This window comes from Nannobrachium achirus (genome assembly GCF_963921795.1).
Source record: "Nannobrachium achirus genome assembly, chromosome: 11".
Classification (NCBI taxonomy): domain Eukaryota; kingdom Metazoa; phylum Chordata; class Actinopteri; order Myctophiformes; family Myctophidae; genus Nannobrachium; species Nannobrachium achirus.
The window spans coordinates 6,008,629-6,034,502 of NC_137820.1; the positions used below are offsets into that span (position 1 = coordinate 6,008,629).

Below are 25,874 nucleotides of genomic sequence, written 5' to 3' on the forward strand. Positions count from 1 at the left end.
TTGGATAATATGGGTTGTACGAATTATGTTCTGGTGTTTAATTTAACAGCTGATCAAATAAGATAATGCCAAATAACAACCAGCAACAACCGACAACGAACACGGCCAAGCCAGACAGCACAAAGATTTCACCTTTCTTTTTATAACCTGCCGGCTCAAGAGAAAGAATCCAGTCCTTGAGTTGCGTATTATAAGTGCTGTGAATCTCTGGATCTTTGAGAAGTTCAAGGAAGTCAGATGAAGGTCCCTCTCCTCTAGACATCAATGAATCAATAAGGTCATAACAAGCATCTTCTGTTGATGGTTTATTCCTCAGTCGTTGATACACTCTGTCATCAACGATGTCTCCAGAGTGTGCGTGCTGCAGAATGAGCTGGAAATCTGTGCTGAGCCACCTGGCAAGTTTCACCTTATTCTTCTTTAATATTTTCACACAGGATTCCTGTCAAAGGGAGTAGCATTTGTTTTGTAAAATGCATCATAAATATCATGTGATCAACATAAACTTTGTTTTGAGTTGCTATATTTCTCTACCTGAGTGGAAGAAGCCATGATGGTCTTCTTTGGATAAGGCCCAGCTGACAAGCAAAGAAGGAAATTATTTGTTGTGATGATGAAAAAATGCATGCATACAATACCTATGCATGTGTTTGTGTATGTACTAGGGGTGTAACGATACATTTTAATAGCGATTCGATACATATCATGATACATGGTTGACGATACGATACATGGACGATATTGGTTCATTCATGGCAATACGATACGATTCGATTCAATGATTTAAAATTGATATAGTAACTTTTTAGCAAAGACATTAAATCTGTGTGAAAGGTGTGGATAGTGCAGGTTGTTAAGGGAAATGTGTATTATTATGGATATAAATAAGTAAACACTGCGATTAGCTGCCAATGAACATTGTATATTGACAAACCTGCACCGTAACCCAGAGATTACACACAAAATGCGAAATACAATGCACAATAGGTAGTATCGATACAATCTATTCTTTGCACTGCCGAATCGATAAGATACAAAATCAAACGATAGGATTCGATTTTAGCTATTTTCATTTCGAAATACTTCGATTTTTTAAGTTAAAAACGATATTTCGATGCAGTTACTATATTGTTACACCCCTAGTATGTACTCTATGTAATGATTAGCTTGTACTGGATGTGCAAACAACTGCATGTATATACTGTACACACATGTAAATACATTCTGAGTGTGTCATAAGTGGTGTAGAAAAGGGTATTAGCATTTCACCTCCATTCAAGAATTGAAATGTTATTTTTCCACTTAGGCAGTAGTTTTCAACACAGTGATGCTAATAGGGAAATTCAGTATTATATTTACGCATGATCCGTTATTTAAAAGTTGACAGCAGCTTAGTATTGAGGTTGTATCCTTCTTTGTGTGCCATTCACAACACCACCACTAGCCTATAGTATACCACCACAATAGGCCAGTCAATCTAAGCTAAAAAGGGGCCTGACCCAAAATAAATTGTAATTCACAACTTTTAATATGTTATTTGGATGACCCTAAGGATCATAAAAAAAACCTTGAACCATTACTATTGCAATTTCTTTTGGGTCAAACTTTAGATTGACTAGCCTACAAGTCCACATTGAGTTATTCTATTATATAGCTTGCCTATTATAAATGTTGTGCCTCTAGATGGCAGTGTGTAGCCAACTCATCTCCATATATCCATTCCAGAAGTACCAAATGTGTCACTTAAACACTTTCTATTTCAAATGTCAACTAAACAGCCTTTACTTTCACTTCTAGTCAAACCACAGAATCAGAATGTGATCTCGTCTCAGTATTAGACATACCGGTAAGTACATGTAACAACAGACTATAAGGATATGTGCACATATCTTCTATCCGTCTGTCTTTCAATGTTATATGAGATACTTAAAGTGTGGTTCCTGTGGAAATAAGCCTCGGCTTTCTAGGATCTCCTTTTAGTTGACCTTGTACCAGTGATTTGCACTGTCATGAAACTGTACTTTTTTCTATTGCAAACTTCTAATAAATTCTTCAATCAATCAATCAAGCACATATCTTCTCTCATTGGAGCAATGTGACCCATATTATATACTGCATGTCATGATAAAATACATGAATTAGAATAGGCTTAGACACTGTTTAAGACACCAGGAACTCTGTTAAAGTCATTTGGTAAAACTGTACGAGAATTTATGGTAGCTAGTAGCTACCAATATAATGATGTTGTAATATGCCATAAACAGGAGTTTCCTGGTGAGTGACTAAGGATATGTCACACAAACACATGTCTGTAGTGTTTATCACATTCACAAATGCTTTTTATCAGTCAAAACAGAGAAAATATCTTACCTTAAGGCTTGATGTAGTAGACTATACAGTATCACTGACAAGAGGGCAAAGAAAAAGACGCTGAGTTGTTTTCAGCGAAAGGAGCTTTTCATGCATATCTGTGGTTGCAGCTTGCTTCTGCTGTGTGAAACTGCACTTCCTCTTTTTAGTGCAATGGCTCAGTGAAATTACCGTTACGGAGCGGATAAAAGCGCAGAACTTTTTTTTAGGCTTCTTTAGGACCTAACGATGGATTTTATAAGGGTAAACATCATGGATTTTTGATGTTTACCCATATAATGAAAATACCCAGAAAGAGAATCTGCTTTAAGTAGGATGTGAGGGGTCTATAGGGGTTTGTCATGATTCTGAATCCATTGCAAGCATTTGTTTTGCACAAAAATCTTTCCTTGGGCGAGAAATGGCCCCACAAAATTATGGTTTAGTGATGAGTCATCATTTTTCACAGTTTTTTGGGTGTTTTTGGGGGCCATTTCTCGCCCAAGGAAAGATTTTTGTGCAAAACAAATGCTTGCAATGGATTCAGAATCATGACAAACCCCTAGTTAGACCCCTCACATCCTACGTAAAGCAGATTTCTTTTCTGGGTATTTTCCTCCTGTATAGAAAGTCTATGGGAGCCCAACTTGATATGGATATTATATGGGTAAACATCAAAAATCCATGATGTTTACCCTTATAAAATCCATCGTTAGGTCCTAAAGAAGCCTAAAAAAAGATTCTGCGCTTTTATCCGCTTCGTTTTGGTAATGTAAAAAACCAGCGTTAAGCAACTGAGCTATTTATTGTTTCCCTCAACGTCTTTTCATCTGAGAGATATTTGTACAGCACACTGCTATTTGTACAACACACTGCACTGATGTTTGACTTTCCCCACTCAGTGGCATGTTGGGGCTGGAATACTGGTGCCACACAATAACCGGGTCCTATTCTAAAATGTGTCAGGGTCGTTCTAGGTTAAAATGTTTCATATTTATTTTATTTTATTTATATGTATTGTTGTGTTTATATCTAAGAAAAATGTTCTTGGTTTATGCAAAATGGCCAATAAATATGATAATTAAAATAAAAATACATGCACTGCTGAATTCTAAAGAGCGAATCCAATAACCAACACTAAACCCCAGTTTCTGCTAAGAGGTGTTAAGGTCCCTGATTAAATAAATTAACTAAGATCACACAGGTTCATGTCCTTAACAGGATTTTAGTTTTTTCAACACAAACTTCTCTTTTAGGGGTCCCTGGCACAAAGATGGGGGTCCGCCCACAAAAAAAAGGTTTGATTAACCATTGGTGGACTCCAACAGGTGTCTGTATGAGCAGTGGTTCGAGGCCAAACTTTAAAATCTCAAAGTGTCCGCGCCCCCACCCATCTGACTGTGCTGGTGCCAGTCCTGGGCGCTGCTCTCCCTCTGCCAACCTGGGCAGAGCCCCGAACTGAGCTCATGCTTCCTTCAGTGCATGAGTGAGCATGCAGGCCGCTTGGAAGGAACACGTTATTCCAACCAGTTCCTTTCCCCTCCATCAGGCTGGCCAGGGGGAGGTAGTATAGAGACCAGGATGTTTTATTGTGAGGGTACCATACCCTATAGGAGACACGGGGAGAACATGCAAACTCCACACAGAGAGGCCCTTTTGCCAACCCCACCTACAGTATATTGTGGGCACTGACTGATGACGTAGAGGAGGGAACAGCGTCCCCCTGCGGGAATCGAACCCAGGACCTTCTAGCTGTGAGACAAAAATAGCAGATCTACAAGCTTGCAGTGCTGGACTCCTTGCCGCACTGTAAGCTTATAGAGCTGCTATTTTTTAATAGTTAAAGCATAAAATATTACATAATAATGTGTACCCGCCCTAAATGGGTTAATGTATAGGCCTACTATAATAAGTAGTATACTTATTATATATACTATGTATAATGAAAGTATCAGTATCACAATGAAAATTCACTTTAATCATTTTTAAAGAAAGAAATACCATGACATTTTATTTTTACATACATTGTTTTTATATTAATGTAAAATTATCAACAAAGTATTCTTCCATTTATTTCGGGCACATTTGCAATATCCTTACAGCCCAACTGATGTAAAAAAATATTAAAAAATATTAAAAAAGGTGCATGAGCATAGCAGCAGATGTATACTTATACACATAAACACTAAACAAAAGACCTGTAAGGAACTTCAAGGCCCATAAAATGTTTTCAGGTCAAAATTTGTGTCAAGCCTCAAGTGTAGATACAGGATCTAAATGTCTTGGGTCCCCATCCGGAATCAATGGGGGTAAATTTACTACAATCAATTTTTGGTCTTAGGAATGCGACAGATACAAAAAAACTATTATTGAACTCAAGTCTCCATGGCGTGAGTAATCAATAGAAAAAACAAAAAAGTCATTTTTGGGGGTGAAATACTTCTTTAATTGGCACAATTCACCCTGGGACGTTCGGTTCATTTTACCCAACAAACTCTTTTAGACAACATTGGCTAGAATAATAGGCCCTATACTTCAGACAATGTCTTTGCTAAATTATCCATATGGATTTATCCATCTGTAAAAGGTTGCAGTTTAGTACAAGTAACACTCCCTAAGGTTGAGTAGTGACCACAGAGTGTACCAGCTAATTTGACTATTTAGACTTTCCTATAAGATTTTTTTTTAAATGGCAAAAAAGAAACACGTCAACGTATACATATGCATACTGTATGAGACATGTTAGTTAGTTCGTTAGTTTCATTTATTGTCCACAGTGTGCAAATTTGTCTTTTAAAAACATTAAAATGACAGATAACAGCAACAAACACTTACACACAAAACATCTTAAGGCAACAAGAAGGACAACAGTGGCATATAAGGTGAAGAAACAGGCAGATCAACCTGACATGACATCATTCAATGCCTTAATGGCATTTGGAATTAATGAATTTTTAAAAATATTACGGCTACGGTGTGCCCAAGGCCCCAAGCTGTTCTATAGCGTCTACCAGAGGGAAGTAAATCGAACTCCCTATGGAGTGGGTGAGAGGGATCATTTATTATCTTGACAGCTTTTTTCCTAAGCACTTCATTGTATTTTTGATGCCAGATGTACTATTCTCTGCAGCTTGCCTGCCTCTACATTGTATGTTAAGATTACCGTACCACATTGCCATGTTGAAGGTTAAGATTCCCTATGAGGTTCTTATAACCCGTTTCCATAATGTGCTTGCTCACCCTGAAGGAGTTGAGCTTGCGTAAAAGGTGGAGACGGTTACAGGATTTGAAAATATAGTCAGTGTTGTCACTGAAGTTAAGGTTGCTGTCAATTATTATGCCTAGATATTTAAAGTTGTTTACTAGTCGGGGATCCACATGCCCAAAAGCTCAAGGAATAGGGTTGAACCTGTGATGTTCTGCCGCACTTTGTATTTCTGTTTTATCTATTAGATTGGTCATTAAGGTCCACAGAATGAGAGGCCTGCTCTGCCGGAAACGTCGCGAAAAAAAGTTATGGCCATTTGTATATTCACTGTCCCATTGACTCCACTAGAAATATTCAAAAAAGAAAAAAAATCTGCTTTAAGTAGCATGTGAGGGGTCAAACTAGGGGTTCTTCATCATTCAATCCATTGCAAGCATTTGTTTTGCATGAAAAACATTCCTTGGACAAAATATTGGCCCGCAGAATCTGTGAAAAGTGATGAGTCATCACTTTTTTTCCACTTACTAAACTTCTAAACTTCTCCTGATCTAATTGGAATTCATTAGTATACAAGGAGAAAAGTAAAGGTGATAAAATTGTCCCCTGCGGAGCACCTGTGTTAAGCACAGTGATGTCGCACCGAGTCTCAGGCATAGGCTACACAGAGCTGGATATTTCATATATCCCGGTTTTTCAGATATCCACATAGAAAAATAATAGGTCCACACGACAAAGATATCTAGGTCTAACAAGCACACACACAGTAAAGTCTTCAGAGATATCTGGGTTCCCTGTCTATACGGATCCAGTGAATGGGATATTTTTCAATCTCTCCACTTATTTATTTTCAAAAATAACCAGCTTTGCAGCCGAAATATCCATTGTGTGGCTGCAAGCCCCAAACGCATAAAAAAATGTCTAGCTTCAGAAATATCCAGCTCTGTGTATCATTGACACGCCTCATTGACACGGACCTGTTGAGGGCGGTTAGAGAGAAAATCTCTGACCAGATGTATAATACCCCCATTTACCCCCAGATCAATGAGTCACATGCTGGGGGCAGACATTAATAGACGATAAATACTGCGTGCAGGCGGGCATAATTGCATGTAAACTTACAAGTAAAGGCCCTTCCAAGCACAGTGAGGAGGAAAAGGGCAGAGGAGATCTGTACACTTTGAGACACTCAACCAAACTGATTTTCAGGTGTGCTGGACATCAATTGAGCTGATTTCCTGCACAACTGAACAGGCTTAACACTGATTACAGGTGTAGTTACAGCAAGCGCCTGTAGGAGGTGTAAATGAGCATAGTGTGGGTGGGTGTGTGACAGGCAAGTGTGACAGCAAAGGTAACAGCTTAGCGTGACACAGTGTGACAGGCAAAGGTAACAGCTTAGCGTGACAGCGTGACACAACTGCAAGGGATCCTTGTGATGCGAGGGGAACCAAATACCTTTATGCCCATATATGGAGATCCCTCATCTGGGCCACATCACTGTTACTCAGACTCATCACACTCTGGCGTCACTGTGATGTCACACTAACGGAATGCCTTTTATGCCCATATATGGTGTTCCCTGATGTCATCGATATTACGCCCATATCTAACAGGGGGACTTCATATTGGAATGCCCATATATGAAGGCCACATACCACACTAACATAATCCATATATAACCAAGACAGCCCATATGTGGCTGGTTCTATAGACAGGGATCTCCATATATGGGTATAAAAGGGTATGATGTCAGATGTCATAGACACAGTTATTCACATAACGAATAACTGAGCAAGCATGTTTGGGCTCTCACGGCATATCTCCATATACAGTACATGGATCTTCACATATGGGTACCAGGGGTCACCATATATGGGTAACTGGTCCGATAGCCATCTATCTGGCCATCCCTGGCCAGATGGCCAAGACATGGCGCGACCTAGGTCGCTTGTCGCCCTGAAGCGTCTTACTAGTATGATATAAATGTTTTGAATTGGATACATTTGTGTTGATATAACAGTCTGTGTAGAAATGTTACTTGGTGTGTGTGTGTGTGTGTGTGTGTGTGTGTGTGTGCGTGCGTGCGTGCGTGCGTGCGTGTGCGTGCGTGCATGTGTGTGTAAATTAATGTTTTCTACTTTCTCCATGTGCTTCCCAATTAGCCAGTAGCTATGCCCCTCCCCTAAAAGCTTTTGTCCAATGATAGCTTAGAATAACTTCCAGCCTTGGCAAGCTGCCGGTTGCTAAGCTAGCATTGGACAAAAGCTTTTAGGGGAGGGGCATAGCTACTGGCTAATTTCTCAGCCAGGTGTAAATGATGGATGTTCACTAGATGTATAAGGTCACAGGATAACATAAGTTCAGGACGGCAGCTCCAGGTGGATGGTGGATTCTCCCCGTACGTTGTATTCAGCCAGGGTTCGGTCATCTTCCAGTTGCTGGCCGTCAAAGATCAGTTTCTGCTGGTCAGCGGGAATGCCTTTCTGGGCCTGGATCTGGGCCTTCACACTCGCAATGGTGTCGACACAGGACATCTCCAGGCTAAAGGTCTCTCCGGTGGGGGGTTTGACAGAGATCTGCATGCCTCCTCTCAGCACCAGGTGGACGGTGGATTCTTTCTGAATCTTGACGTCAGACAGGGTTTGATGATCTTCCAGTCTCTTGCCGTCAAAGATCAGACACTGGTAGTCAGGGGGAATGCCTTCCTTGGCCTGGATTTTGGCCTTCACATTCTCAATGGTGTCGCTTGGCTCGACCTCGAGGGTGAAGCACTTTCCGGTTCTTCTGGAAAATGTACACCTGTATGAAGAAAAGGAGAGAAAAGAAAAGTTGAGGGGTTTGGAAAACTAGGTTATAGTAATATGAAAACTAGGTTATAGTAATATGAAAACTAGGTTATAGTTATATGAAAACTAGGTTATAGTAATATGAAAACTAGGTTATAGTAATATGAAAACTAGGTTATAGTAATATGAAAACTAGGTTATAGTAATATGAAAACTAGGTTATAGTAAAATGAAAACTAGGTTATAGTAATATGAAAACTAGGTTATAGTTATATGAAAACTAGGTTATAGTAATATGAAAACTAGGTTATAGTAATGTGAAAACTAGGTTATAGTAATGTGAAAACTAGGTTATAATAATATGAAAACTAGGTTATAGTAATATGAAAACTAGGTTATAATAATATGAAAACTAGGTTATAGTAATATGAAAACTAGGTTATAGTAATATGAAAACTAGGTTATAGTAATATGAAAACTAGGTTATAGTAATATGAAAACTAGGTTATAGTAATATGAAAACTAGGTTATAATAATATGAAAACTAGGTTATAGTAATATGAAAACTAGGTTATAGTAATATGAAAACTAGGTTATAGTAATATGAAAACTAGGTTATAGTAATATGAAAACTAGGTTATAGTAATATGAAAACTAGGTTATAATAATATGAAAACTAGGTTATAGTAATATGAAAACTAGGTTATAGTAATATGAAAACTAGGTTATAATAATATGAAAACTAGGTTATAGTAATATGAAAACTAGGTTATAATAATATGAAAACTAGGTTATAGTAATATGAAAACTAGGTTATAATAATATGAAAACTAGGTTATAGTAATATGAAAACTAGGTTATAGTAATATGAAAACTAGGTTATAATAATATGAAAACTAGGTTATAATAATATGAAAACTAGGTTATAGTAATATGAAAACTAGGTTATAGTAATATGAAAACTAGGTTATAATAATATGAAAACTAGGTTATAGTAATATGAAAACTAGGTTATAGTAATATGAAAACTAGGTTATAATAATATGAAAACTAGGTTATAGTAATATGAAAACTAGGTTATAGTAATATGAAAACTAGGTTATAATAATATGAAAACTAGGTTATAATAATATGAAAACTAGGTTATAGTAATATGAAAACTAGGTTATAGTAATATGAAAACTAGGTTATAGTAATATGAAAACTAGGTTATAGTAATATGAAAACTAGGTTATAATAATATGAAAACTAGGTTATAGTAATATGAAAACTAGGTTATAATAATATGAAAACTAGGTTATAGTAATATGAAAACTAGGTTATAATAATATGAAAACTAGGTTATAGTAATATGAAAACTAGGTTATAATAATATGAAAACTAGGTTATAGTAATATGAAAACTAGGTTATAGTAATATGAAAACTAGGTTATAGTAATATGAAAACTAGGTTATAGTAATATGAAAACTAGGTTATAGTAATATGAAAACTAGGTTATAGTAATATGAAAACTAGGTTATAGTAATATGAAAACTAGGTTATAGTAATATGAAAACTAGGTTATAGTAATATGAAAACTAGGTTATAGTAATATAAAACTAGGTTATAGTAATATGAAAACTAGGTTATAGTAATGGATGGAAACCGAGGAAGATTGGTGACGCTGGAGAGACAGATGACCACCAGGAAGAGCCTGGCGTGGGTGTATGAGGTTAGCAACCTCATGCACAGCACTCGCGAGAGGGCACCAACTCAAGCTAAAGACATTTATACAGATACCCTCAGAGTCTCCCGAGAGGGGGGGAGTATGTGAGACTCAACAATACAAACATAACGGTAACAGCCCTTAACTAATCACAGCTAACGAGATGGCTCACCTAAACAACATCAGCTGGGGAGAAATTGGAAATAAAGTGTCACTGCGAGAACATCTGCAGGAACACAAAAGGTAAAAATACATCAAGCCAGGACCAAGTGTGGAGAAGAGGGGTCACAGGTGCAGCGCACAACTTGGTTGGTGAGTTGGTGAGACGAAGGAGAACTCCAGGCAGGAATAACCCCACAGTACTGGAGAACTCTACGCACCTGTGTCACCTCAAGACCTCAGGAGGGACCCACCCAATACCTCCCCAGAGAAGCCTCTTGTTGGGAAAAAACAAATAGAGCAGGAGAGGGGAGTTTAGCCTTGGTCAGGAGGAGGAGATGGGCAGTGATTTGGCCACCACTGCCGAACCGGCCATCAGGAGGGTGTTGTGGTTTGCGGTTCGAAACACCTTATGATCGATGGTTACCACCTGATGACATCAAATTTTCCTGGCCAAGGCTACATTCACCAAACGTGAATGGAGGAGAAGCATCGTTAGATGTAATTATAATCATAGAACTCTGGGCAACCAGTGACTTCCAGGAAAGTCTGGATGGAAACCGAGGAAGATTGGTGACGCTGGAGAGACAGATGACCACCAGGAAGAGCCTGGCGTGGGTGTATGAGGTTAGCAACCTCATGCACAGCACTCGCGAGAGGGCACCAACTCAAGCTAAAGACATTTATACAGATACCCTCAGAGTCTCCCGAGAGGGGGGGAGTATGTGAGACTCAACAATACAAACATAACGGTAACAGCCCTTAACTAATCACAGCTAACGAGATGGCTCACCTAAACAACATCAGCTGGGGAGAAATTGGAAATAAAGTGTCACTGCGAGAACATCTGCAGGAACACAAAAGGTAAAAATACATCAAGCCAGGACCAAGTGTGGAGAAGAGGGGTCACAGGTGCAGCGCACAACTTGGTTGGTGAGTTGGTGAGACGAAGGAGAACTCCAGGCAGGAATAACCCCACAGTATTGGAGAACTCTACGCACCTGTGTCACCTCAAGACCTCAGGAGGGACCCACCCAATACCTCCCCAGAGAAGCCTCTTGTTGGGAAAAAACAAATAGAGCAGGAGAGGGGAGTTTAGCCTTGGTCAGGAGGAGGAGATGGGCAGTGATTTGGCCACCACTGCCGAACCGGCCATCAGGAGGGTGTTGTGGTTTGCGGTTCGAAACACCTTATGATCGATGGTTACCACCTGATGACATCAAATTTTCCTGGCCAAGGCTACATTCACCAAACGTGAATGGAGGAGAAGCATCGTTAGATGTAATTATAATCATAGAACTCTGGGCAACCAGTGACTTCCAGGAAAGTCTGGATGGAAACCGAGGAAGATTGGTGACGCTGGAGAGACAGATGACCACCAGGAAGAGCCTGGCGTGGGTGTATGAGGTTAGCAACCTCATGCACAGCACTCGCGAGAGGGCACCAACTCAAGCTAAAGACATTTATACAGATACCCTCAGAGTCTCCCGAGAGGGGGGGAGTATGTGAGACTCAACAATACAAACATAACGGTAACAGCCCTTAACTAATCACAGCTAACGAGATGGCTCACCTAAACAACATCAGCTGGGGAGAAATTGGAAATAAAGTGTCACTGCGAGAACATCTGCAGGAACACAAAAGGTAAAAATACATCAAGCCAGGACCAAGTGTGGAGAAGAGGGGTCACAGGTGCAGCGCACAACTTGGTTGGTGAGTTGGTGAGACGAAGGAGAACTCCAGGCAGGAATAACCCCACAGTACTGGAGAACTCTACGCACCTGTGTCACCTCAAGACCTCAGGAGGGACCCACCCAATACCTCCCCAGAGAAGCCTCTTGTTGGGAAAAAACAAATAGAGCAGGAGAGGGGAGTTTAGCCTTGGTCAGGAGGAGGAGATGGGCAGTGATTTGGCCACCACTGCCGAACCGGCCATCAGGAGGGTGTTGTGGTTTGCGGTTCGAAACACCTTATGATCGATGGTTACCACCTGATGACATCAAATTTTCCTGGCCAAGGCTACATTCACCAAACGTGAATGGAGGAGAAGCATCGTTAGATGTAATTATAATCATAGAACTCTGGGCAACCAGTGACTTCCAGGAAAGTCTGGATGGAAACCGAGGAAGATTGGTGACGCTGGAGAGACAGATGACCACCAGGAAGAGCCTGGCGTGGGTGTATGAGGTTAGCAACCTCATGCACAGCACTCGCGAGAGGGCACCAACTCAAGCTAAAGACATTTATACAGATACCCTCAGAGTCTCCCGAGAGGGGGGGAGTATGTGAGACTCAACAATACAAACATAACGGTAACAGCCCTTAACTAATCACAGCTAACGAGATGGCTCACCTAAACAACATCAGCTGGGGAGAAATTGGAAATAAAGTGTCACTGCGAGAACATCTGCAGGAACACAAAAGGTAAAAATACATCAAGCCAGGACCAAGTGTGGAGAAGAGGGGTCACAGGTGCAGCGCACAACTTGGTTGGTGAGTTGGTGAGACGAAGGAGAACTCCAGGCAGGAATAACCCCACAGTACTGGAGAACTCTACGCACCTGTGTCACCTCAAGACCTCAGGAGGGACCCACCCAATACCTCCCCAGAGAAGCCTCTTGTTGGGAAAAAACAAATAGAGCAGGAGAGGGGAGTTTAGCCTTGGTCAGGAGGAGGAGATGGGCAGTGATTTGGCCACCACTGCCGAACCGGCCATCAGGAGGGTGTTGTGGTTTGCGGTTCGAAACACCTTATGATCGATGGTTACCACCTGATGACATCAAATTTTCCTGGCCAAGGCTACATTCACCAAACGTGAATGGAGGAGAAGCATCGTTAGATGTAATTATAATCATATGAAAACTAGGTTATAGTAATATAAAACTAGGTTATAGTAATATGAAAACTAGGTTATAGTAATATGAAAACTAGGTTATAGTAATATGAAAACTAGGTTATAGTAATATGAAAACTAGGTTATAATAATATGAAAACTAGGTTATAGTAATATGAAAACTAGGTTATAGTAATATGAAAACTAGGTTATAGTAATATGAAAACTAGGTTATAATAATATGAAAACTAGGTTATAATAATATGAAAACTAGGTTATAATAATATGAAAACTAGGTTATAGTAATATGAAAACTAGGTTATAGTAATATGAAAACTAGGTTATAATAATATGAAAACTAGGTTATAGTAATATGAAAACTAGGTTATAGTAATATGAAAACTAGGTTATAATAATATGAAAACTAGGTTATAGTAATATGAAAACTAGGTTATAGTAATATGAAAACTAGGTTATAATAATATGAAAACTAGGTTATAGTAATATGAAAACTAGGTTATAATAATATGAAAACTAGGTTATAGTAATATGAAAACTAGGTTATAGTAATATGAAAACTAGGTTATAGTAATATGAAAACTAGGTTATAATAATATGAAAACTAGGTTATAGTAATATGAAAACTAGGTTATAATAATATGAAAACTAGGTTATAGTAATATGAAAACTAGGTTATAATAATATGAAAACTAGGTTATAGTAATATGAAAACTAGGTTATAGTAATATGAAAACTAGGTTATAGTAATATGAAAACTAGGTTATAGTAATATGAAAACTAGGTTATAGTAATATGAAAACTAGGTTATAGTAATATGAAAACTAGGTTATAGTAATATAAAACTAGGTTATAGTAATATAAAACTAGGTTATAGTAATATAAAACTAGGTTATAGTAATATGAAAACTAGGTTATAGTAATATAAAACTAGGTTATAGTAATATGAAAACTAGGTTATAGTAATATGAAAACTAGGTTATAGTAATATGAAAACTAGGTTATAGTAATATGAAAACTAGGTTATAGTAATATAAAACTAGGTTATAGTAATATAAAACTAGGTTATAGTAATATGAAAACTAGGTTATAGTAATATGAAAACTAGGTTATAGTAATATAAAACTAGGTTATAGTAATATAAAACTAGGTTATAGTAATATGAAAACTAGGTTATAGTAATATGAAAAGTCATTCTGACAGCAGTGGCGTTGGGTGCAGGTAATAACCAGTTATTTCATAATGAATAAAAGACAACATTTTAAAATCAGTCTCATGATAACTAATAGTTTAGAATGGATAATGATTTCCAATAAGTCGTATTATAGAGCTTGCAAGCAAGCAATGAGTAGAGCTAGATTCGAGTACCAGCACCATTTTATAGAAAAAAAAATACATTATTTGATAACTTTTCGTTGTGCCCCTAAAATGTGTGTGCTCCTAGATTTTATAATTTAGGACTAGGAGCACATGTGCTACTTAGGAAAATGCTAAGCGTCAAGCCCTACTTCGCAGTCTGGCTTCCCTCCCCCCAACACAGCCAAGCCGGACAGCACAAAGTTGTATTTATTCATGTATGCATTGTTTTTAATTACCTGTATTGTCCTTAGAGTTCCTTCTTTTCACAGGGGGATCCTGTCAAAGGGAGAAGCATAACATGTACTGTATGTATCAAGCATTATAGGCCTACACCTTAGGCTAAATTGCTAAATTTGTCAGAAAACCTTAAGTATTTACCTGAGAGGAAGAAGCCATGGTCTTCTCTGGATGAGGCCCAGCTGACAAGCAAAGAAGGACATTAGTCTTATTGTGATGATGACACAAGTTATGAATACATAGATACAATACCTGATCAGCTTGTACTGTATGTGAACTGCATGTACAGTATACAGTAGGGCCCAAGGTGGAGGGGCCTTAATTCAGGCTTTTGCAAATCCCGCCCCATTCTGCCCTGTTACTATGATGGGACATTAACCCTGGGCAGATTGTTTTTATAGTGGCAGTGAATGGGATTTTTTTTTTTTTTTCATAGCCTCATTATTGCAATTTAAAGTACCAAAGGAAAAACATCTAGGTGATATTAATAAAAAGGGAAGACAAAGGTACAGTAGTTACATTGCAAAACAGGGGGTTTCCCCGAAAATATATGTTTTAATTTGTTTAATCCCAGTGGGACAGAATCACTATTGCAGATTCTTTTATAGTGGAAGTGGATGGGATTTTTTTTCCTTCATAGCCTCATTACAGCTATAAAGTACCAAAAAAACACATCTACGTGATATTAATAAAAAGGGAAGAAAAAGGTACAGTAATTACATAGCAAAACAGTAATTTTCCCCCGAAAATATATGTTTTAATTAGTTTAATTCTCTGGATCAGAGAGAGAATAGAAATCGCGCATTGCATCTTGGGTAGGAAGAGGAGAACTATAATCTGTTCTCCTCCATGTTCTCCTCACATAATAGGCTGGCTTTTCGTAATTCTGCCCATTTAAAATATATGTACCCAAACGTAACAAGTTAGACCATTGATAAGGTCCATGTGAACTAGTCTGTTGAAGCTTATTCATTACAATGATCGCAAACGCTATGGTCGCGAGCGGCCTGGCCGTGCTCCGCAGTGCGGACAGCCGGTGAAAGACGGCTCCCACTTTCTCCGACTGCAGAACTCCACCCCCGCTTGCAAAAAGTGAATGTATTTTTCTGGTTGGCCAGTCAGGGAGTCTCAGGGACCAATCAGAAGGCTGACAAACGGTGAATTATTTTATACTTTAGCGATTGAAAAATAGCAGATATACAAGCACTCGGTGCCACGCTGCAAGTTGTAGATCTTCTATTTTTGAAAAATTGTGAAAATGTGGGCAAATCTTTGAATACTGTATATGTATTTTTTAAGCGAACATTATTTTGTAACTAAAATGTTGCTTCTGCGAGGGGTCCCTGGAACAAAATATTTTGAGATGGGGGTCCGTGGCCAAATCATTTTGGGGGACCTTCACATGAAAAAGTTTGAGCACCACTTACATATAAACATTTTTTTTTTTGAAAAACCTTAGGATTTGAAATATTCAAGGACTTGCACATGTTTTCAAGATTTTTCAAAAATAGCAGATCTACAAGCCCGCAGCGCGGCACGTAAGCTTGTATATCTGCTATTTTTCAATAGTTAAAGCACAAAATAAAGCGTAATAACGTGTTCCCAGTCTAAATGGGTTAAACCCCCTCCCCCGATGAAGAACTTTCATAGGGGGCCCGCAGTGAATCCTTGTACCCAGGGCCCAGAATTTGGTGTGACACCCCTGGATGGATGATGTTGTAATAGGGAGTAACAAGGGTTTCCTTTTGAGTGACATACTGTATGTACTTTAGGGCAGGCTAGAGCACACCCATAGCCTAAGAAGCTAAGCTCATGTATAGTATTTATATCATTATGCTTGTTTTTAAAGAGTCAAAACAGAGAAAATATCTTACCTTAAGGTTCGACGTATCATAAATGACAGTCATAGAAAAATGAGCTGAACCAAATGTTGGATTTCCAGCTGTAGTTGAGTTTTCATGCTGCTTTGTGCTGCTGTTTACTTCTGCTGTGTGGAACTGCACTTCCTGGCTTATTCTTCTTCATTGTGGGGTTTTGTGGAGGTTGGCATCCTTAGTAGTTGCATTACCACCCCCTTCTATTTATAACAACGTCTATTTCTTCTGGCAATCATCTATGTGCAAACTGTAAACAGTGTCCACCACAGTAGTGATCCCACATTGTCCATTCAGTGACCCAGACCGTGATCTGAGCCTTCGTGAATTCTTCCCTCAACACACTATCCAGATCTTCCCCAGTGACAGGCACATGCACACATAGACATCAAAGGGGGCATGAGCCCCTTCCCTTTTATCCGTCTGAAAAAAGTGCCCTCTCCAGACCATGAATGCAGTTTTTAATATGGTGAAAGAAATGCCCTCTTTCCATGCCATGCCTGAAGGCAGCATTCCAGAGAAGTGCCTTGTGAAAACTCTCCTGAACTTGCTTTGTTTTGTAAATTAATGTTTTATACATGTGCTTCCCAATTTCTCAGCCAGGTGTAAATGATGGATGTTTACTAGTTTTAAGGTCACAGGATGACACAACAACGACACTTTCTGGAAGGTAGCACCAGGAAGACGATGGATTCTCCGTGGATGTTGTAGTCAGACAGGTTTCGTCCATCTTCCAGTTCCTGGCCGTGAAAGAACAGCCTCTGCTGGTCAGAGGGAATGCCTTTCTTGGCCTGGATTTGGGCCTTCACACTCTCAATGGTCATTGTAGGCCTTAATGAATATGGTTTCGGTTCAATTGTGACGGTGAAGGTCTCTCCGAGGGTTTTGACATACAACCATGGGCCCGGACCGCTCCCCCCCTCAGAAGTAGTACCAGGTGGATTGTGTCTTCATTCTGGATATTGTAGTCAGACACGGTTCGGTCATCTTCCAGTTGCTGGCCCTTAAAGATCAACCTCTGCTCTTCAGCGGGAATGCCTTCCTTGTCCTGGAGTTTGGCCTTCACATTCTCAATGGTGTCGCTTGGCTCAACCTCGAAGGGGAAGATCTTTCCGGTGAGCTGTATGACATAGGTCACTATACCGCCTCCACCAGCTAGGCCTATAGGTATCACCAGGTAGAGGGTGGATTCTGTCGTGATGTCGTAGTCAGACAGATTTCTCCCATCTTCCAGTAGCTTGCCCCCAAAGAACAACCTCTGCCGGTCAGGGGGAATGCCTTCCTTGTCCTGGATTTTGACCTTCACATTCTCAATGGTGTCGCTAGCCCCAACCTCGAGGGGGATCATCTTTCCGGTGAGGGTTTTGACAAAGATCACTATACCGCCTCCACCAGCTAGGCCTTTAGGTATCAACAGGTGGATGGTGGATTCTTCCTGGATGTTGTAGTTAGACAGGGTTCGACCATCTTCCAGTAGCTTGCCCCTAAAGAACAACCTCTGCCGTTCAGGCCTTCACATTCTCAATGGTGTCGCTTGGCTCAACCTCGAGGGTCATTTCCTTGTTTCTGAGGTCTATGACATGAATCTGAAAAAAGTATAACTGTATGAAGAAAAGGAGAGAGAAAAAAAGTTGAGGGGTTTGGAAAACTATGATATAGTAAAATGAAAAGTTATTCTGACAGCTGTTCCATTTTGTGTAGGTAATAACCTGTTGTTTCATAATGAAATAAAGACGTTTCTCATAATTGACAGTTTAGATAATGATTTCCAATAAGCCGTATATAGGCCTAGAGCTTTAATTACAAGCAAGCAGTGAGTACAGCTAGAATCGAGTACCAGCACCATTTTATAGTTTGACATAGAAAAAACACATTATTCGATAACTTTTCATTGTGCCCCTAAATGTGTGTGCTCCGAGATTGTATAATTTAGGAGCACACGTGCTACTTGGAAAAATGCTAAGCATCAAGCCCCCCCCCCCCCCCAACACAGCCAAGCCGGACAGCACAAAGATTCATTTATTTATGTTTTTTTTTAATTACCTGTATTGTCCTTAGAGTTTCTTTTTTTCACAGAAGGATCCTGTCAAAGGGAGAAGCAAAATAACTGTATGTATCAAGCATAACAATAACGTGAAAGTAATATAGGCCTGTACACCTTATTTTGAGTTGATATATTGGTCTTCTCTGGATGAGGCCCAGCTGACAAGCAAAAAAGGACATTAGTCTTATTGTGATGATGACAAAAGTTATACATACATAGCCTACAGTAGCACATACAGTACAATACCTGATCAGCTTGTACTGTATGTTATACGACTGCATTTATACAGTAGGCCTATACCTATAGTAAATACATGCTGAGTGTTTGGTAAGTTGTGTAGAAAAGTAATTCAAGAATGAAAATGTATTTACTTTAACCAAAGGAATGCATGTAAATGAAATTCTTCTTTGTGTGCCAGCCACATCAACTTAGTTTCAACGTGAATAGCTATTCTACCAACACAAGTCTACATTATATGATTCTAGGTTGCATATTCTAGGTTGACATTAAATGCCAGCATGTGCTGGCATTTAATGTCACCGATCTGCCTCTAGATGGCAGTATTTACTCATCTCCATTGTTCCAGATATGCCAGATGTGGAGATTCATTGGCATGAGAAAACATGTAGGTTTACATTGCCAAAGCAAGTCACAAAATACAATAAAAGCCGTTGAAAAAGGGGAACATTATATACAGTTGGGTACAGCTTTGCAAACTATGTCACATAGTGTCGTTGTATATCATATACATGATGTCGTAATATAGGGAATAAAACGGGTTTCTTGGTGATTGACATAGGCTATGGCACTCCCATGGCCTAAGCTCATGGCTGCAGTATTTATCACATTATGCTTTTATCTAAAGAGTCAAAACAGAGAAAATATCTTACCTTAATGTTTGACATATAAATGAGTCAAAGAAAAAAGAAGCTGAACTAAACGTTGGATAAAGTTTCGAGCTGAAGTTCAAATGTCATGCTGCTCTGTGCTTGCTGCTTGCATCTGCTGTGTGAAACTGCACTTCGATCCTTTTTTCCCTCTTCCTTGATTTATTACGGGGTTGGCCGACTGATGCCGCACAATAACAGGGCAAAGGTCAAATATACAGAGATATTATTTTAATGATCAATCAATAGATTGTGGTCCGGCTTGGATCAAGTATAGATTATTTATCAGTCTTTATTCATATGTCATTATTGTTACATACTTTCTTGTTTTAATATCAGTGTTATATTATCGTTAAAATATTAAGTGTGTTGAGTGCTAATTATTTGGGGGCCCACTTGCAACAATCTCTAATACAGTACCTCGTTGCCCGGAGTTCCCCAGGGGTCCGTATACGTGTATCCTCCCTTTTTCCCTTATAGAGAAAATAGCCGATCTACAAGATACGACATGCTCATCGTAGCAATGCTAGGGTTCAAGTAGCCAGGGTCCCTGGGATCAATAGCATTTTCAGCGTTTTTCTTATCCGATCGGAGCGAAATAACTTAGCACCATCCAGGGACGTGCTGGGCCCCTGATTCAGCCCGGGAAAAATGTTGTAGAGGCCCTCATTGCGCTCTCTCTCTCTCTATAGCGCTGCTGCTACTCAAAGATTTGTGACAAAGTGACAAGCCAGTGGGCCAATTACATGAGTTCTATTTTGTCGTTGTCGGGTGGAAACCTTGTATGTCCAAAACCGTTTGTTTTGTATTTATCATTTAAAAAAAATATTTAAACAAGTGAAAACAGCTGATCTACAAGCACACAACGCCTTGCAGCGCGAGGCGTTGTGTGCTTGTAGATCTGCTGTTTTCACTACTTTTGTGCGACTGCCTTGTATGATGAAGCAGGGCTTTGCTTTGCGAAAAAATTTACAAATTTTAAACTTGGAGATGCAAGGTTTTTGCCCGACAGTGAAGATTTACTTTGTTGGTCGCCCAGCCGACATTTTATTTTTTATTTTTTTCCTAATGGCTGGGAATGAACCGGCCGTTCGGGAGTTGTCCCGCTTTTTCCAATGGCCAGCACGTCCCTGGCGCCATCTGGCAACCAGAACCCACGACCGGAACATCCGCAGCTCCAAAATGATTCCCCTGTGTGTGTTTAAATGTGTTTAGTTTATTTTGGTATGAAAATCGTTTGGTGTGTCCATCGGAAGTTGTATTCTTACGTGTGGCGTGAATAGTGAGAATAAACTAACTAAATAAATGTGCATTATGAAACAGGAGGCTGCTACCAGTAGGCTACTACCGTACCTGTCTCTTTGGTCTCAAAGTTGATGGTACAAAAGAAGCCCCAATGTAAACAAGCCATTGTGCTTCATTTCTTTGGTTTAAATCCTATTAGTAGACCTTGTATCTGAACTGTCCTGTGCTTTTACTGCATGTGCAAACTGTTAATAAAGTAATCAATCTAAATCAATCAATGTACCAATAATAGCATCATTGGATGTTGTTACCAGGAAACCATCTGGTGATGTGATGGACACCATGAGACGACGGTCTGTGGCCATCCCTGTCACCCACTGAACCTGCGCACGCACGCACGCACGCACGCACGCACGCGCGCGCGCACGCACGCACGCGCACACGCACACGCACACGCACACGCACACGCACACACACACACACACACACACACACACACACACACACACACACGCACACACACACACCCTTCTTGTTGTCCTTTAAACAGTTTTCAGTGTCGTGTTAGCTATAATCAAACAAAGCCAGATTCCATTAGATATTTCTTTAATGGATTTTTAAAATCAGATTAACATTTTGCCTGTATGATTTGTGAGCTGGAACTCCAGATGAAATAATGTTACTGACCAATGACAGCACAGAGAGGATAACAGTCATTCTAGCTGACGTGTAGAAATCTTACTTTGACTTTTTTTTGGTAAATTAATGTTTTCTACTTTCTCCATGTGTGTTCCAATTTCTCAGCCAGGTATAAATGATGGATGTTCACAAGATGTAAGATCACTGGATAACACAATCTCTGGAAGGCTTGAGCTCCAAGTGGAGGGTGGATTCCCTCTGAATGTTGTAGTCAGACAGGCGTCGGCCATCTTCCAGTTCCTGGCCGCCATAGATCAGCCTCTGCTTGTCAGTGGGAATGTCTTTCTGGGCCTGGATTTGGGCCTTCACACTCGCAATGGTGTCGGTACAATTAACGTTGAGACTAATGGTCTCTCCAGCGGGGGTTTTGACAAAGATCGACATACCGCCTCCCCTCAGAGGCTGCATGTGATGGATGGTGGATTCATGCTGAATGTTGTAGTCAGACAGGGTTCGGGCATCTTCCAGTTGCCGGCCAGCAAAGATCAACCTCTGCCGTTCAGGGGGAATTCCTTCCTTGTCCTGGATCTTGGCCTTCACACTCTCAATGGTGTCGCTTGGCTCAACCTCAAGGGTGATTTTCTCGTTTCTGAGGCCTTCGACATAAATCTGAAAAAGTATACCTGTATGAAGAAAAGGAGAGAGAAAAAAAGTTGAGGGGTTTGGAAAACTATGATATAGTAAAATTAAAAGTTATTCTGACAGCTGTTCCATTCGGTGCAGGTAATAACCTGTTGTTTCATAATGTAATAAAGACGTTTCTCATAATTGACACTTTAGATAATGATTTCCAATAAGCCGTATATAGGCCTAGAGCTTTAATTACAAGCAAGCAGTGAGTACAGCTAGAATCGAGTACCAGCACCATTTTATAGTTCGACATAGAAAAAACACATTATTTGATAACTTTTCATTGTGCCCCTAAGTGTGTGCTCCTAGATTTTATAATTTAGGAGCACACGTGCTAATTGGAAAAATGCTAAGCGTCAAGCCCTGCCTCCCAGTCTGGCTTCCCTCCCCCCCAACACGGCCAAGATTTATTTATGTATTTATGTAGCACAAAGATTTATTTATGTATTCTTTTTAATTACCTGTATTGTCCTTAGAGTTTCTTTTTTTCACAGAGGGTTCCTGTCAAAGGCAGAAGCATAACACTGTATCAAGCATAACAATAACATGTGGTGAAGCCGTGAAGGTATAGGCCTACACCTTATTTTGCGTTGCTATATTTGTCAGAAAACCTTGAGTATTTACCTGAGAGGAAGAAGCCATGGTCTTCTCTGGATGAGGCCCAGCTGACAAGCAAAGAAGGACGTTAGTCTTATTGTGATGATGACAAAAGTTATACATACATTACATAGCCTACAGTAGCACATACAGTACAATACCTGATCAGCTTGTACTGTATGTGCTTACAACTGCATTTATACAGTAGGCCTATACCTATAGTAAATACATGCTGAGTGTTTGTTTGGTACGTGGTGTAGAAAGGTAAGTAATTCAAATGTACTTATTTACCCAAGGAAGATGCATGTAAATGAAATTCTTCTTTGTGTGCCAGTCACATCAACTTGGTGTCAACGTGAATAGCTATTCTACCAACATTATATGATTCTAGGTTGCATATTCTAGGTTGACATTAAATGCCCGCATGTGCTGGCATTTAATGTCACTGATCTGCCTCTAGATGGCAGTATTCACTCATCTCCATTGTTCCAGATATGCCACATGTGGAGATTCATTGGCATGAGAAAACATGTAGGTTTACATTGACAAAGCAAGTCACAAAATATAATAAAAGCCGTTGAAAATGGGGAACATTATATACAGTAGGGTTCAGCTTTGTAAACTATGTCACATTGTGTCGTTGTATTGTATATCATATATATGATGTTGTATAGGGAATAAAAAGGGTTTCTTGGTGATTGACCTATGCTACGGCACTCCATGGCCTAAACTCATGTCTGCAGTATTTATCACATTATGCTTTTATCTAAAGAGTCAAAACAGAGAAAATATCTTACCTTAATGTTTGACGTATAATAAATGAGTCAAAGAAAAAAGAAGCTGAACTAAACGTTGGATAAAGTTTCGAGCTGAAGTTCAAATGTCATGCTGCTCTGTGGTTGCTGCTTGCTTCTGCTGTGTGAAACTGTACTTTGATCCTTTTTTCCCTCCTCCTTGATTTATTACGGGGTTGGCCGACTGATGCCTCACAATAACAGGGCAAAGGTCAAATATACAGAGATATTATTTTAATGATCAACCAGATTGTGGTCCAGCTTAGATTATATAGCCAGTTTAGTATAGATTATTTATCAGTGTTTATTCATATGTCATTATTGTTACATACTTTCTTTTTTAATATCAGTGTTATATTATCGTTAAAACTTTAAGTGTGTTGAGTGCAAATTATTTGGGGGCCCACTTGCAACAATCTCTATTACAGTACCTCGTTGCCCGGGGTTCCCCAGGGGTCCTAATACGTGTATCCTCCTTTTTTCCCTTATAGATATCTATGCCAAAAATAGCCGATCTACAAGATACGACAACATGCTCATCGTAGCAATGCTAGGGTTCAAGTAGCCTGGGATCAATAGCATTTTCAGCTTGTTTCTTATCCGATCGGAGCAAAAAAACTTAGCGCCATCCAGGGACGTGCTGGGCCCCTGATTCAGCCCGGGAAAAAGAGTTGTAGATGCCCTCATTGCGCGCTATAGAGAGAGATCTCTCTATAGCGCTGCTGCTACTCAAAGATTTGTGACAAGCCAGTGGGCCAATTACATGAGTTATATTTTGTTGTTGTCGGGTGGTCCAAAACAGTTTGTTTTGTATTTATCATTTTAAAAAAATGATTTAAACTAGTGAAAACAGCCAATCTACAAGCACACAACGCCTCGCACCGTGAGGCGTTGTGTGCTTGTAGATCTGCTGTTTTCACTACTTTTGTGCGACGGCCTTGTATGATGAAGCAGGGCTTTGCTTTGCGAAAAAATTTACAAATTTGAAACTTGGAGATGCGAGGTTTCTGCCCGACAGTGACGATTTACTTTGTTGGACGCCCAGCCCCCAAAATGGAACGAAGGCAGACATTTTATTTTTAATTTTTTCCTAATGGCCGGCCGTTCGGGAGTTGTCCCGCTTTTCCCAATGGCCAGCAGGTCCCTGGCGCCATCAGGCAACCAGAACCCACGACCGGAACATCCGCAGCTCCAAAATGATTCCCCTGGTTTAAAATGTGTTTAGTTTGGTGTAATCTTTTTAGTTTATTTTGGTATGAAAATCGTTTGGTGTGTCCATCAGAAGTTGAATTCTTACGTGTGGCGTGAATAGTGAGAATATACTAACTAAATAAATGTGCATTATGAAACAGGAGGCTGCTACCAGTAGGCTACTACCGTACCTGTCTCTTTGGTCTCAAAGTTAATGGTACAAAAGTACCCCCAATGTAAACCAGCCATTGTGCTTCATTTCTTTGGTTTACCCCTGTAAGGCCCAAATTAATTTCTACTTGCCCCAAAAAAATGAAAAAAATCAGATGGTGTTGTAGGAGTTCTAATCAGAGGAAAATGTAATGTTTAAAAAAAATGTTTTTGTAAGGTTTTATAGCCATAAATCACAATTCATAAATCATGCTCTAATTTACATATGGGGGATATTTTTCACAATAATAACATATTTACATGTTCTAGACATTCTAATGATCACCAAAAAAAATAGTACAGGCATTTTACTTATGTTTTTGTGAGGAATAGCTGGGTGTGAATGTCAGCCTCTGTGGGGGGTATTTATATGCAAATATTGTGGCCAATGGCATTGTAATACTAAACAATAGAATCCAATGGTGATGTTTAGGTGGTAGGGGGAGCTAAAATAAAACGATTTAAACCTTTTTTTTGGATAAAATACAAACGTTGTAATATTACAACAGTGGGCTCTAGAGGGTTAAATCCTATTAGTAGACCTTGTATCTGAACTGTTCTGTGCTTTTCCTGCATGTGCAAACTGTTAATAAAGTATTCAATCAAAATCAATCAATGTATCAATAGTATCATTGGATGTTGTTACCAGGAAACCATCTGGTGACGTGACGGACACCATGAGACGACGGTTCGCCATAGCAGTCACAAAACCTATAATAGATTACTGAAAATGACTCAATTGTAATCGTAATTACTTAGATTTTGGACATCTACAACGCCTTGTGAGCATGTAGATTTGCCATTTTCACAATAGAACAATGTTATACAAAATGTAATGCGCCAAGTATTTGTGCTCGTCAGGGTGGGCGGTCTCCAGTTCAAATATGATTATTTTGGAGGTTGCGGCCTGAAAAGGTTGAGAACCAATGCATGGTCTAAATGTCCGCAACGTTGAATTAAAGCTCTTAGTGCACCTGTTACCAACCTTTGAGGTGTGCATCAGCCTTTTTTTTTAAAGAGTTTTTCATACATACAATCCAGTCTATGA

The 25,874-nt window shown here is 39.5% G+C and overlaps 2 protein-coding genes across 2 annotated transcripts; both read right to left on the reverse strand.

The window, feature by feature from the left end:
* Window positions 1-7,917: 7,917 nt before the first annotated feature.
* Window positions 7,918-17,877, reverse strand: LOC308293672 (polyubiquitin-B-like; the record flags this gene model as incomplete). Its single annotated transcript, XM_080736267.1, has 3 exons — window positions 7,918-8,356; window positions 17,190-17,320; window positions 17,464-17,877. The coding sequence occupies 3 exons, from the start codon at window positions 17,875-17,877 to the stop codon at window positions 7,918-7,920; spliced, it is 984 nt and encodes a 327-aa protein (XP_080592393.1).
* A 3,668-nt stretch (window positions 17,878-21,545) lies between these two features.
* Window positions 21,546-22,676, reverse strand: LOC308293673 (polyubiquitin-like; the record flags this gene model as incomplete). Its single annotated transcript, XM_080736268.1, has 2 exons — window positions 21,546-22,013; window positions 22,659-22,676. The coding sequence occupies 2 exons, from the start codon at window positions 22,674-22,676 to the stop codon at window positions 21,546-21,548; spliced, it is 486 nt and encodes a 161-aa protein (XP_080592394.1).
* Between the last annotated feature and the right edge of the window lie 3,198 nt (window positions 22,677-25,874).